Consider the following 14,147-nt stretch of genomic DNA (forward strand, 5'->3'; position numbering starts at 1 on the left):
AGGAATCCTACCTACATTATAACTTAATGTAAGGAATCCTACCTACATAATAACTTAATGTAAGGAATCCTGCCTACATAATAACTTAATGTAAGGAATCCTACCTTCCAACCTACATAATAACTTAACCCCACAACTGAGACCTGCAGTCAGACACCGCGAGCTCAGCGGTGGGGCGCTCAGGAACAATCCCCCTAGGAGCGCGAAATCCCATAGGACTTCTGACGCGCACAGACACGCTTCAGAAGTCCCCCCTGAGGGGTTATAGTGAAAATAAAGTAAGGTATTGTGTAGAAACCAACCCTGTCGGATCGCGGTCTTCGAGAACCGGTCGGTAGCCACACGAGCTGGATGCTCTCGCCGTTGTACATCTGCCACCAAGGCTCGCGGTACTCCAGTATTATCTTGTTGAGTGTGCCGAACCCCATGCTGTGGATGGCCTGGGTTCATAGATAATATGAATTAGTCCTGATATAAGAACTGCCTTTAACAATAATCATTAAAAAAACTATTATTGCTTATAATAAAGGCTACAACAACCATACAAATCCTTACATTTATTGAGGACCTTGCCATTTGAGCGTCAAATAAGAGCTCTTTAGAATGTAAGGATGATGCCTTAACGATATTACGACTTTACTTTCTCATTCAATGCATGGATATTAGGAAGGGTGGTTGAGAGAGCCTTTTGGGTACTTGACACAGAGGTGGCCCTGGTACTTCAACTAGCCCCTCTTACCTGACGCAGAAGTGGCCCCTGGTACTTGAACCAGCCCCTCTTACCTGACGCAGGAGCTAAGAGATTACAACGAATTTTTCTTACCTGATGCAGGGGCTGGGGGAGGGGAGGCTGGAAGAGGTTGGGGCTGTTCTGCAGGACGCCGATGGAAGGCGTCACTAGGACGGTGTCCGCTCCCACGACGCTGCCGTCCCTGCACGAACATTACGTTATTATGTTTATATTGTTATGTATAATGAAAGGTTCAATAATACTAATAATGTATATATACATTATTAGGAACTATAATATCACTAGAAGAAGCACAAATGGGTCTTCCCCGGCTGTAGTTGTAGTATGTTAAATTGAAATATAGGCAATAAGACCACTAGGAGGTGCAAAGACGCGCGGACTCGGACTCGGACAGTCCTGCTGGAAGGCAGCAGGACTGGAAGCATATGGGGAGCTCGTAATGCGCATAAAGCAAACAGAACTCCTACTTGTAAATTCTAAACAATTCCATGACATGAAAAAAAGATCAAAGCCTTTAATAAATCCTATGGTGTGAACCTTCCATTTGATTAATGGATTTTTCGGTGGAATGCGACCAAATTTTTCACGAACAAAATGCGACTAACAAGGCCTTGCCTTCAGAGGTGAAGTAGATCCCATGTATAAATTTGTTCTAGAAATAAACCTAAGGTATTTTTAGATGCTCAAAGCTAATGTTTCTAATTCATAGATAAAAAGTAATAAAAGTAATTAACAACTAACGAGCAAGTGACAGTGACAGCAGGGGCGTCGTCAGCAGAGACCAATCGACCTCGCCTCGGCACCACCGACGATGCGTAGGTCAATCTGACGAGTAACAATATATTATCAGTGAAGCATATATAACACATGCGCGAGCAATATATAGTTATATACAAACATTGATTTACATATATAAAGCAATACTAGGAAGTAGTTTGCCATTTCGAACATCTGATTCTGAAATTATTTCGCCGAGGACGACAATCTAAAAATGTCCTAAAATAGAATAGAAAGTGCCGGCACTGAAGAAATAGGTCCAGGGCCTGTTGCCGATTCTTCATAGGACAAGTCGATTCAAAGGGCACACATGTTTAGCAATATAAGCAGTATTGATTGCAAAAAAGGATTGATCAAAGAAAACAGGACTAAGATCTTCGATTTATTCATTGCAAAAATAGCATGAATCTCCATAAGCCTATATTAAGCGTGGGTTATTTATGTCCTGCCCGATGTGTTGAGAGGCTCACACATACGTACACATGCCTGAGGACAAGCGCATTAACCGTTCATACTACATACATACATGCATATATACCTGAACCTTAGCATACACATCTGAACACACGCAAATACATTTGAACAGTCGCGAACGCGTCTGTACAAACACGCGTCACCCTCCTGAAACACACGCCACACACCCAAAACACACACGCCACACAGGTGAAGCACACACCCGACACACACGCCACCCACCTAAAACACACACGCCACACACCCGAAACACATACGCCACACACCCGAAACACACACACACCACACACCCGAAACACATACACCACACACCCGAAAAACACACGCCACACACCTAAAACACACGTCACACACCTGAAACACATACCACACACCCGAAACACACACACCACACACCCGAAAAACACACGCCACACACCCGAAAAACACACGTCACACAGCTGAAACACACACGCCTGATACACGCGTCACCCACCTGAGCACGCGCGTCTGGAGCCAGAACTCGGCAGTAGCGCGGGTGTAGACACACACCCAAAACACACACCTATAACACACACACGTCACACACCCAAAACACACGCGTCACCCACCTGAGCACGCGCGTCTGGAGCCAGACCTCGGCAGTAGCGCGGGTGTAGAGCGCCCCCAGGGCCGCGGTCATGCCATAGCGAGGGTTGATGTTGTACTCGCCAGGGCAGAACTCGTAGCGGCCCCAGTGCCGTGACGACACTTGGCTTAGGTTGTCGCAAGCGTTGTCAGCCAGGTACCATCTGTGAACCATAAACAGTACCATTAAAAATGGTCAATTACTTGACTATTGACTTGACTTGACAATTACTTGTAATTGATTAATCAAGATTGTCAAAAAAAAATAGTCAATTACTGACGGCTGTTCATTGGTCGTGTTCGAGCTAAAGCCACCAATTATAGACGAGGAATTGTGTACTCAGAACGCTAATTGGACTTAAGCGAGTATTGATTGTACGGCTTCAGTCTGGTGATGGCTAGGTATTATGCATGACCCAGGACCCACTTGACGACCCAGGACCCACTTGATGACCCAGACCCCACTTGATGACCCAGGACCCACTTGATGACCCAGGCCCCACTTGATGACCCAGGACCCACTTGATGCACCAGGACCCACTTGACGACCCAGAACCCACTTGACGACCCAGGACCCACTTGATGATCCAGACCCCACTTGATGACCCAGGACCCACTTGATGACCCAGGACCCACTTGATGACCTAGACCCCACTTGATGACCCAGGCCCCACTTGATGACCCAGACCCCACTTGATGACCCAGACCCCACTTAATGACCCAGGCCCCACTTGATGACCCAGACCCCACTTGATGACCCAGGACCCACTTGATGACCCAGGCCCCACTTGATGACCCAGGACCCACTTGATGACCCAGGCCCCACTTGATGACCCAGGACCCACTTGATGACCCAGACCCCACTTGATGACCCAGGATCCACTTGATGACCCAGGACCCACTTGACGACCCAGGACCCACTTGATGACCCATGACCCACTTGATGACCCAGGCCCCACTTGACCCAGGACCCACTTGATGACCCAGGACCCACTTGATGACCCAGGACCCACTTGACGATCCAGAACCCACTTGACGACCCAGGACCCACTTGATGACCCAGACCCCACTTGATGATCCAGGACCCACTTGATGACCCAGGCCCCACTTGATGACCCAGGACCCACTTGATGCACCAGTGGTACATGGCCTCGTACAGCCTCCTCTGCTGCGGATCCTTCACGTCGCCAAGGAACTCCTGCTGGAAGTGCTGCTCGAATCCAAACACCGTCGACACATCCTCGGGGTCCCCGGGACGTTTGTTCACACCCAAGGATTGTAGGACTTCTTCCCGCGAGTCGAAATAGTTCCAGACCTTGTTGACTATCTCAGGGTCGAGCTCTTCACCATCGCTCGTGAAAAAATGGCCTGAAATGAACGCAATATTACGTCATGTTCTGTGTCACATTTGAAAATTATCTATGGTAAATATTATAGAGTATAATTAATCAAGTTAGATGAATGCATTACCCGTCACCCTGAACACGAAATGCACTATTAACTGCGCTTCCCTTTACACAAACATGGAGTAAACAATCGTTCAGCCGAACAGAAGGGGAGTTCACCCTTGAGACGTTCAAGAGAAGAATGGATGCGTATTTAAACAAAATTTCGGATTGTCCGGTTATGTCCCACTACCCTCAGCAAGTAGCAAGCATTTTGCATCCGCCGACCCAACTGAGGACATCAGCTGGCCCAACTGAGGGCATCAGCTGGCCCAACTGAGGGCATCAGCTGGCCCAACTGAGGGCATCAGCTGGCCCAATTGAGGACATCAGCTGGCCCAACTGCGGGCATCAGCTGGCCCAACTGAGGGCATCAGCTGGCCCGTGGTCACGTTCAACGTTCTCTCCGTCCCCAGATATCGGGGGACCTGCTCATCGACGGTTTGGGGACGGTGAACGACGAAGGCGGCGCATCAGCATGGCCGCGGACCAGGAAGTCATAAACTCAACATAAGGACATTATTTACTGCACTACCCATTGCATGGACGTACCCAACCGTCTATTACCCATCACTTGGACGTACCCACCCATGGGTGCGTCCACCCATGAGGTGGACGTCCCCAACTGCCTATTGCCAGTGGACGTCCCCAACCGCCCATTACCAGTGGACGTCCCCAACCGCCCATTACCAGTGGACGTACCAAGCCGTCCATTACCAGTGGACGTACCCAACCGTCCACTATCCATGAGGTGGACGTACCCAACCGTCCACTACCCGTGGACGTACCGAGCCCGTCCTTGCTGTAGACGCGGGACACGTGCTGCTGGGGGTGTGCCACGAGGAGGTCGTGTAGCAGGTTGCCGCGCTGTCCGTGTATCCACTGCGCCCCGAGCTCCACGGGAGCGTCGGGCCGTAGGTCCGGGTATATGGAGTGCACGCGCCCTCCCACGCGCCCGCTGCCTACGCGCATGGAAATAAATAGATTTTTTTTATGGGGGAAAAAAGTGAAGAACATTTTGCAAATGTCTCAGTAGATACAGAAATAAATTTTTTTTTCTAGGGTACAAAGAGTAAAAAAATTAGCAAATATATCATTAATTTCTACGAGTGGAACACTTTCTTTCATTACTTTCATTAGTAACGCTGAATTAAATTCGTTGAACGTTGAATTTGATTCATTTGTTCCATTCGCTCTGGTGCATAAATTTGCATGACTTATTCCTATTAATATTTTGGAGCGTGAAGGTCAAAGATCATCACTACTACTTAAAAAATTGATTATTTTGGTGATAAATTCAGTTGCATAGTCACATACACACACGACTAGAGCTGCAGAAATATTTTCGAGATGAAAATCCGAGGCGTGAAGTGCGGACAAATGAATTTTCGGGCGTTGTCAAAAAATTTGTACACTAATTTAGACCAAAATTTAAAAAATAATAATACAAATAACGATTCCAGAACTAACAAAATAAATTAAAATAAATGAAAACAAAAATAACTATCGAGGAACCATCAAACTCTCACCTTCTATGATAAGGATATCGTTGACACCGGCGGCGTTAAGAGCGATGGTCGCGCCAAGGGCGGCCGCTCCAGCGCCGACCACCGCCACACTGCGGGTACTGGTGGGCCGGGGGGGCAGGGGTCGCAGTACACTGTATAGTGACAGTACATCATCACATTACTGCACACCACAACCACCACCATCATCACATTACTGCACACCACCTCCACCACCATCATCACATTACTGCACACCATAACCACCACCATCATCACATTACTGCACACCACCACCACCACCACCATCATCATATTACTGCACACCACAACCACCACCACCATCATCATCACATTACTGCACACCACAACCACCACCATCATCACATTACTGCACACCACCATCACCACCACCATCATCATCACATTACTGCACACCACCATCACCACCACCATCATCATCACATTACTGCACACCACAATCACCACTACAACCATCATAACACATTACTTGTGCTTAAGGGTTGATGGTGGATTAACATCAGACATATTCGAACCATTACAAAAGCATATATAACCATTAGCATATATTGTATATTAGTGTATACAAAAGCATATATAGCATTATAAGTCTTTATTATAGGTGTGGTCCATTTGACACGTCCTCTCATTGCCGTCGCTAATAAGTTGCCACTTCCAACATTATAAAAAATTCCTTTTTCATATGATAAAAAAAGTAGTCTATATTATGTTTACTTATAGTTTTTGGAAATTTTTAAATCGATAAATTATATTATGAAGCTGAAAATGATGCTAAGCTAATCAATCAGGAAGTATTTTCAACATACTCGAACTGAAAGCTGAAGTGATTTTAACACAGCAGGTAAGGCCACTTTTACAAATATCTATCCAAGAAGGTTTTTATTATCTGTTCAAGTAACAGGACCAAGCAGTCAATATATCGATAAATCTATAATACAAGTGTTTGCAAAAAATATAAAATATTTGCCATAAAAGAATAGATGTATGCAATACTAAATTTTTGTTTATTAAAATACAGACAGAATAAGATGGTAATAAACAAAAGCCTATGATAAAGATGTATTTCCTTCACCATGAAGTTGGAGTGTTGTTTCCATCCAGCACAGTCACGCTTGCCTGTAGAAATATAATTTCTCATTACTTCCTACTCACAATTTCTCATTACTTCCTACTCACAATTTCTCGTTACTTCCTACTTACAATTTCTAACTACTTCATACTTACAATTTCTCATTACTTCTCACTTACAATTTCGCATTACTTCTTACTCACAATTTCTTATTACTTCCAACTCACAATTTCTTTTTACCTCTTACTAATAATTTCTCGTTACTTCCTTCTCACATTTTCTCATTACTTCCAACTCACAATTTCTCATTACTTCCTACTCACAATTTCTCATTGCTTCTTACTCACAATTTCTTATTACTTCCTACTCACAATTTCTCATTACTTCCTACTCATAATTTTTCATTGCTCCCTACTCACAATTTCCTACTCACATCCCACTCCAACTCACAATATTTGCACGTGTACTCATAATATTTGCACGTGTACTCATAATATTTGCACGTGTACTCATAATATTTGCACGTGTACTCATAATATTTACACGTGCACTCATAATATTTACATGTGTACTCATAATATTTACACGTGTACTCATAATATTTACACGTGTACTCATAATATTTTCACGTGTACTCATAATATTTGCACGTGTACTCATAATATTCACACGTGTACTCATAATATTCACACGTGTACTCACATCCAGCACGGCAGCAGCTGGCACGCACATCAGGGCCAGCTGGTCCAGCAGCAGCTGGCGCGCGTAGAGCTTCTGCGTGACGCCATCTGCGAAATATATTATTAATTTAAATATATAATATAATACTAGATGTATAATATAAGATTAGACAATAATATAATATTACTTTAGAAATATTATCGGCTGAGACATAATTGATTAATAATTGACTGACCTAAAAGTTATTTTCTTAATAATCGTTCTAAATTGATGAATATTATTGATGAAACATGATTGATTAATAACTGATTGGCTGATCATACATGGGAACGTTAGGAATTAAATAATCACACTGGTTTTCAATTTTCATTTTGTGGTTAATTAAAAAGCTTTAGTTAAGCTTTTCTTGCTCATTTGAATTCGTGCGATTTTAAAAGAAGCGAATAAATTTAGCTCAATTTTCAAATTTACGATAAGCTGAATGTTTTGAATAACTTATGGATGGCCTTAACGTAGGTTCAACCACCGTAATCCTGGCAAATATTAAGATAATCTTATTTAGGTACGTGGCAGAAAATCATGTCGAAGATACGGTGCATGGTGATGCAGTGCACCACAACTCACTGCGGTGCATGGTGATGCAGTGCACCACAACTCACTGCGGTGCAGGGTGATGCAGTGCACTGGTGCGTTACGGTGCACGTTGCGGTGGTGCAGGCTTATGGCGCTCACCGGCGCGTCGCGGACGATCAAACCGTTGCCGAGTTTTGCCTGTTGGCAAAAAAATTGATTTTGTTGACAAACATTATTTTTTCTTATATTGACAAACATTAAATTTTTATGTTGACTAACATTAGTTTTTTATATTGACAAAAATTGGCTTTTTATATTGACTAACATTAGTTTTTTATTATATTGACAAACATTAATTTCTTATGTTGACTATCATTAGTTTTTTTTAGAATGACAAACATTAACTTTTTATGTTGACTAACATTAGATTTTATATTGACAAAAAAAATTAGCTGTTTATGTTGATTAACATTAGTTTTTTTATATTGACAAAAATTAGCTTTTTATGTTGACAAACATTATTTCTACTTATATTGACAAACATTAGTTTTTTATTTTGACTAACATTGCTGGTGTTGAACAGAGTCTATCTTTTGGATATTTACCTCCACTATAGGCACATCAAAAAGTGTAGAGATCTTGAGCTCGTCTCACACTTCACGAAGATCATTATTAATTATTAATGAACATTAATAAGTGAACATTATTAATTCAAAGCAGAACATTTTCCATAGCTAATTTTTTGAATAAGGTCATGAAAAATTAGAGGAAGTAAGCAAAAAGAATCAACCCTTTAGCCAAACGACGTTGAATCAACGTTGTTTGGTTAAATCAACGTTAATTTAACGTGGTTTCAACGTTGTTTGCTAGGTCGGGAATAAAAAAATAACTTTAGTCTCACCGTAAGTTTATCAAAGACCGTGATGAATAAATAACCTAAGTTCTGACCGTAAGGTTATCAAGGACCGAGAAGAATAAATAACTTAAGTTCTGACCGTAAGTTTATCAAGGACCGAGAATAATAAATAACTTAAGTTCTGACCGTAAGTTTATCAAGGACCGTGAAGAATAAATAACTTAAGTTCTGACCGAGAAGAATAAATAACTTAAGTTCTGACCGTGATCAATAAATAACTTAAGTTCTGACCGTAAGTTTATCAAGGACCGAGAAGTAGAGGTAGAGGAGGGCAAGGGTAGAACGGAGCTCATCGCTGCTGTTGGCCTCCTGGGGACTTGAGGGGAATTTCCAGGCGTGGGGAGGAATGAATTTCCCCTTGAGGGGGAGCTGGCGCCCCTGGGTGACAGCGACGACCCCCAGGCACAGCCCCCAGAGGGCGTTACGCACGTCGACGTCATCAGTGACGTCACTTACGCACCTGTAACGCAAACGTTTCGCTAAAATAATCACTCGTTATTATATCATTAAGTCATTAAATATCATTATAAACAATTCCCCAACCATATATATACCACAAACATATTTGTTTTTTTTTTCACATTACCGTTTCAGTAATTTAATTATGATATTAAAAACGAAATAAATGAGAAGTTTTCCATAGATTAATTTCTCTAACACACAATATCTATTTCTCTCGTTTAAATGATTGCAGGAAAATGGTTAATATGTAATAATATTTACTTATTATTTAATAAAAGTATTTATGAGATATTTGATGAAAGTGATTCATTAAACGTAAAAAAAGGTATTTAAAAAAACACGAGGAAAATATCTGTGTGGGCCGCAGCCTCCTATAATACTAAGAACATTCTAAAATAAACGGCTAATATAATAATATTAGCCGCTAAAAACAATACATGAATTCATAATGATACATTTAGATAAATAATAGAAAGCGACTTAAATAGTTTATTATTTCTCCATGAGACTCAGCAGAAGCAGACCTGTAGAAGACCTCAGGCGAGGAGAAGGGAGAGGGACGGAGAGCGTGCAGAGCACTCAGAGCCTGGAAACTCTGCACGGCCTCACCCACGAGACGGGGATCTGGGGGTGAGGGGGAGACGGGGATGAGGGGGAGAAGGGGATGAGGGGGGAGAAGGGGATCTGGTACGTCAGGGTGCAGGGGACTGGGATCGGTATATCTGATCTGATAATATTTATTTCATGAAAAATTACTCTCTCAATGGAATATTTGAGAATATTATTTTAATTCAATATTTTAATTGATTAAACAATAAACATTGTGATGCTGCACTAACCTGCTGAACGTAAGAGCCGTGCAGCGTGTGCTGCAGGGCACAGCAGCAGCACTGCAGCACTAGCCTCCTGCTGCAGTGCAGCACTGACGCACTGCATGCTGCAGCCCACCACAGCAACGTCAGTATGCAGCAGCATGTCTGCATACAAATAAATCATTCAAAAAATATAACTCAGTATTCACTGCAGTGAGTGACAGAGAGCGCATTTTCTCGTCAACGAAAATGTGAAGTCACGGACGGACAGACAGACGGAAAGACAGACGGACAGACGGACGGACAGACGGACATGGCGAGAACAATAGTGAATTTTTTCATAAATGAGAAAATGCGCAAAAATGAATTAATAATAATGACAATGACGATGGAGCTGGACTCCGAAACGTTTTCTCTTATAAGAAATTGTTGAACTTTTTGGCTATTTTTTTTTTACTTTTAAATTCCTGGTAAATTTGCGACCTAAGCAGCCAAGTGATTTTAATAATAATAATAATTTTTCACCCAAAATCATGAGGTTACAAGCTAAAAATTGAAATAAATGAAAAAAATATTATCTAAAGCCGCACTATATGGACAAAAAATTAAAATTTCTACTAATTGAAATTAAAAACGAAAAGTTTTAATGGAAAACCTTCAATTCAGAGGTTTTGCTGATTCTAATTGAAAGAAGAAATGCTAATAGTTGAGTTAAAGGACAGAAATAAGGACAAAATTACTAACCTGTCAAAAAGACTAAAGTCTCGAAATGTAAGTTTTGTATACAAGCAACAAAATAAAGAATTTACAGATGCGATATTAAAAAAATATTATTCGCAATAGTTATACATAACGAATGTGTAATGAACATAAGATTAGTATAATAATGACATAGGCGCAAATATACTATACTATATAAGTTAGCCGGCAGGTTCAAAAGAAGAAAAAATTTCATATACATCGGACCTGCAGTGACACCATAACAAAACGATATAATTCTAAGGTGAATATTACAATGATAGCTTATTACTTCTGAACGCTCACCATCTCGCACAGCGAACTTTTCACCAGCTGCATCACTAGTCTCACTAGCACTGGGAGCAGCACTAGCATCAGCACCACGGCCGGCACCAGCAGTAACACTAACATCACTAGTTACACTAGCATCAAAGCTAGCACTAGCTTCATCTTCAGGCATAATGATAGCGTATCTGTGGGAACTAACAGCACACCAGATGAAACAAAAAAAAGTGATTATTAATGATATAGAGCTAAATATCAGACTAAAAATACAACTGAATACTTGAATAACATGCGTTTTACATAGAATTAAATATCATGTAACTTCTACTTTCAACTTGAAGAAGATGAAATCTTATGCGGCATTTATTTTTTTATGGAATAAAAAATATTTAACTTCTACTTCCAACTAAAATGTAATGAAATTTTGCACGACACTAAATTCTTATGCACGAGCCCATGAATAAATTTTATAGGTATTGAATTTTGGACATGAAGGTAATTAAATTTTTTTATTTACAAAAGCTCTTATGTGTTAATATTGTATTTATTTTTACGACTAATATAGAAAAAGATCACGAAGTAAATGAATGATCATAACGATGCAGGTAAAATTACACAAGTAATCTATTTAATACTTATTGTGTGTTTAATTAACACGATGATTCCTTTCAAAAAATTGATCACTTATTTATACTTGAACAGAACGAAACTAATGCAACACAGGCCGCTTATTATCAACCAAGACATGCACGGCGTCTTATCTAATTCAAGATAAGCCATTACTGTCAACCAAGACATGCACTGCGTCTTATCTAATTCGAGATAAGCCATTACTGTCAACCAAGACATGCACTGCTTCTTATCTAATTCAAGATAAGCCATTACTATCAACCAAGACATGCACTGCGTCTTATCTTATTCAAGATAAGCCATTACTGTCAACCAAGACATGCACGGCGTCTTATCTAATTTAAAATAAGCCATTAAAGTCAACCAAGACATGCACTGTGTCTTATCTTATTCAAGATAAGCCATTTCTGTCAACCAAGACATACACTGTGTCTTATCTTATTCAAGATAAGCCATTTCTGTCAACCAAGACATGCACTGTGTCTTATCTTATTCAAGATAAGCCATTTCTGTCAACCAAGACATGCACTGGGTCTTATCTAATTCGAGATAAGTCATGACCGTCAACCAAGACATGCACTGCGTCTTATCTTATTCAAGATAAGCCATTACTGTCAACCAAGACATGCACTGGGTCTTATCCAAGATAAGCCATTTCTGTCAACCAAGACATGCACTGCGTCTTGGTTGGCAGTACTGCACATCACTGATAAGCTACGCGGTGCCCAATCTATTCGGTACTTGCATTAAATGCCTTTTTATATCATTGCACGTTTCACAATTTGTATTTATCTTTCCAGCAGCTACTTTAATTTTTGAAGACCAGGCTTTCTTTCTGTTGATCCGCTAAACAAACAAATAAAATATTTCTCGTTGCTTTGCAGATATGATCTTCAAAACGTGTTGATGGCAGGGTGGCCCAGTGGTTACAGTTCAGAGTACCAAGATTGGCGCAGAGAGGCGCGGGTTCGATCCCAGCTCTGTGCGCCAGTTTCTGGTCAGAATCGGCAAGGAGGCCGGGCGGTTAAGCACGTTAGAATTTGAATCAGTAAGTTGCGAGTTCGAGACCGCAAAATGCTGTGAATGTTCTGCGATGTTTAGACTCGGCGACAGGCCTACGGCCTAATAAACGCTGAAACCGCTATTATTACTATTATGAGTATTGTGGATGCATGCATCAAATCAGATTTTGAGGAGATGAGTGCAATGCATGTGAAACTTTGTTGGTTTCACAATTCATTTGCCATTCTCTTTACATTTTCCAGTTCCAGCTATTCGTTAGATGGCGCTAAATGAACTCAAGCCATCATCACTAAAGAGCCATCATCCTTGCTCTTTTATTTTCACGAGGTTGATGGCCGCGATAATAGCTCTTTTTAGCGCATTTTCTCATTTATGGAAAAAATTCACTATTGTGCTCGCCATGTCCGTCTGTCTGTCCGTGACCTCAAGTTTTCGTCGACGAGAAATGCGCTTTCTGTCAAACACTGCAGTGAGTACTGAGTTATATTTTTTCAGCATTGCTGGTTCTCTAATATTATTGTCATTATGTCAGTATAAGACTCTTCAATTTTATAATATTTCTATTTCAGCGCATTAGTTTTTCTTAGGGCCCCATTGATCGCTGCCTCCTAACACCTTCCCTCATCACCGCAACCCTCGCGTCGCCTGCGACACTGCAGCGCTATACAGTACTGTATTGTACTGTACGACTGTACAGTGCTATACTGTACTGTACGACTGTACAGTGCTATCCTGTACTGTACGACTGTACAGTGCTATCCTGTACTGTACGACTGTACAGTGCTATCCTGTACTATACGACTGTACAGTGCTGTAGTGCATCATTGATGCGCTGTTGATGAAGACTGTACAGTGGTACGGTCTTCATCAACAGCGCATCCAACGCATCAATGATACGCTCTTTGGCAGGGCTAAACTGGGAAATCTGACCCACTTGAGGGCAAAAGTGCATCGCTATTAGGACCAGGTTCTCTGCATGTCTCTGACTGTACTGTAATATTAAGACGAGCTGGAACGAGTTCGCAGCAGCAGGGGTTGGTTGTGTGAACTGTTTTCTTAAAAAAATTGGTTAAATAACCGTTTGAATGAAAAAGTTCACGTTAAAAACTCCCACAAGTTTTGACGGAAACAAAATGTATATACATATCATACTCACCATGATACATTGATTTCATCACAATCCCACACCCACACAAGCTCATGCCTTAATACTGACCCCATTTCATGCCATTATTCTGACTCCAAATCACGACATAATTCTGCCCACGACACTGAGATGGCATTTAAAGAGCAAATACAAGACAATATTATGTTTCAAAATATATTTCGTGCAAACATGTCGACTAAATCATTGCAAT

At 41.3% G+C, this 14,147-nt stretch overlaps 1 protein-coding gene across 1 annotated transcript in view; it reads right to left on the reverse strand.

The window, feature by feature from the left end:
• LOC108676465 overlaps positions 1 to 14,147 on the reverse strand; it is a 34,024-nt gene that overhangs the window by 3,732 nt on the left and 16,145 nt on the right. Inside the window, exons 13-26 of the mRNA XM_018164536.2 lie at positions 11,158 to 11,396; positions 10,141 to 10,278; positions 9,826 to 9,925; positions 9,071 to 9,299; positions 8,010 to 8,121; positions 7,372 to 7,457; positions 6,673 to 6,716; positions 5,583 to 5,713; positions 4,842 to 5,015; positions 3,736 to 3,976; positions 2,593 to 2,772; positions 1,493 to 1,576; positions 824 to 932; positions 303 to 440 (exon numbers count right to left, since the gene is read on the reverse strand). Of these exons, the coding sequence (XP_018020025.2) occupies positions 303 to 440; positions 824 to 932; positions 1,493 to 1,576; positions 2,593 to 2,772; positions 3,736 to 3,976; positions 4,842 to 5,015; positions 5,583 to 5,713; positions 6,673 to 6,716; positions 7,372 to 7,457; positions 8,010 to 8,121; positions 9,071 to 9,299; positions 9,826 to 9,925; positions 10,141 to 10,278; positions 11,158 to 11,396 (2,005 nt within the window). The remainder of the gene's footprint in view (positions 1 to 302; positions 441 to 823; positions 933 to 1,492; positions 1,577 to 2,592; positions 2,773 to 3,735; positions 3,977 to 4,841; positions 5,016 to 5,582; positions 5,714 to 6,672; positions 6,717 to 7,371; positions 7,458 to 8,009; positions 8,122 to 9,070; positions 9,300 to 9,825; positions 9,926 to 10,140; positions 10,279 to 11,157; positions 11,397 to 14,147) is intronic.

Source organism: Hyalella azteca, unplaced genomic scaffold, assembly GCF_000764305.2.
Source record: "Hyalella azteca isolate HAZT.00-mixed unplaced genomic scaffold, Hazt_2.0.2 contig11629, whole genome shotgun sequence".
Classification (NCBI taxonomy): domain Eukaryota; kingdom Metazoa; phylum Arthropoda; class Malacostraca; order Amphipoda; family Hyalellidae; genus Hyalella; species Hyalella azteca.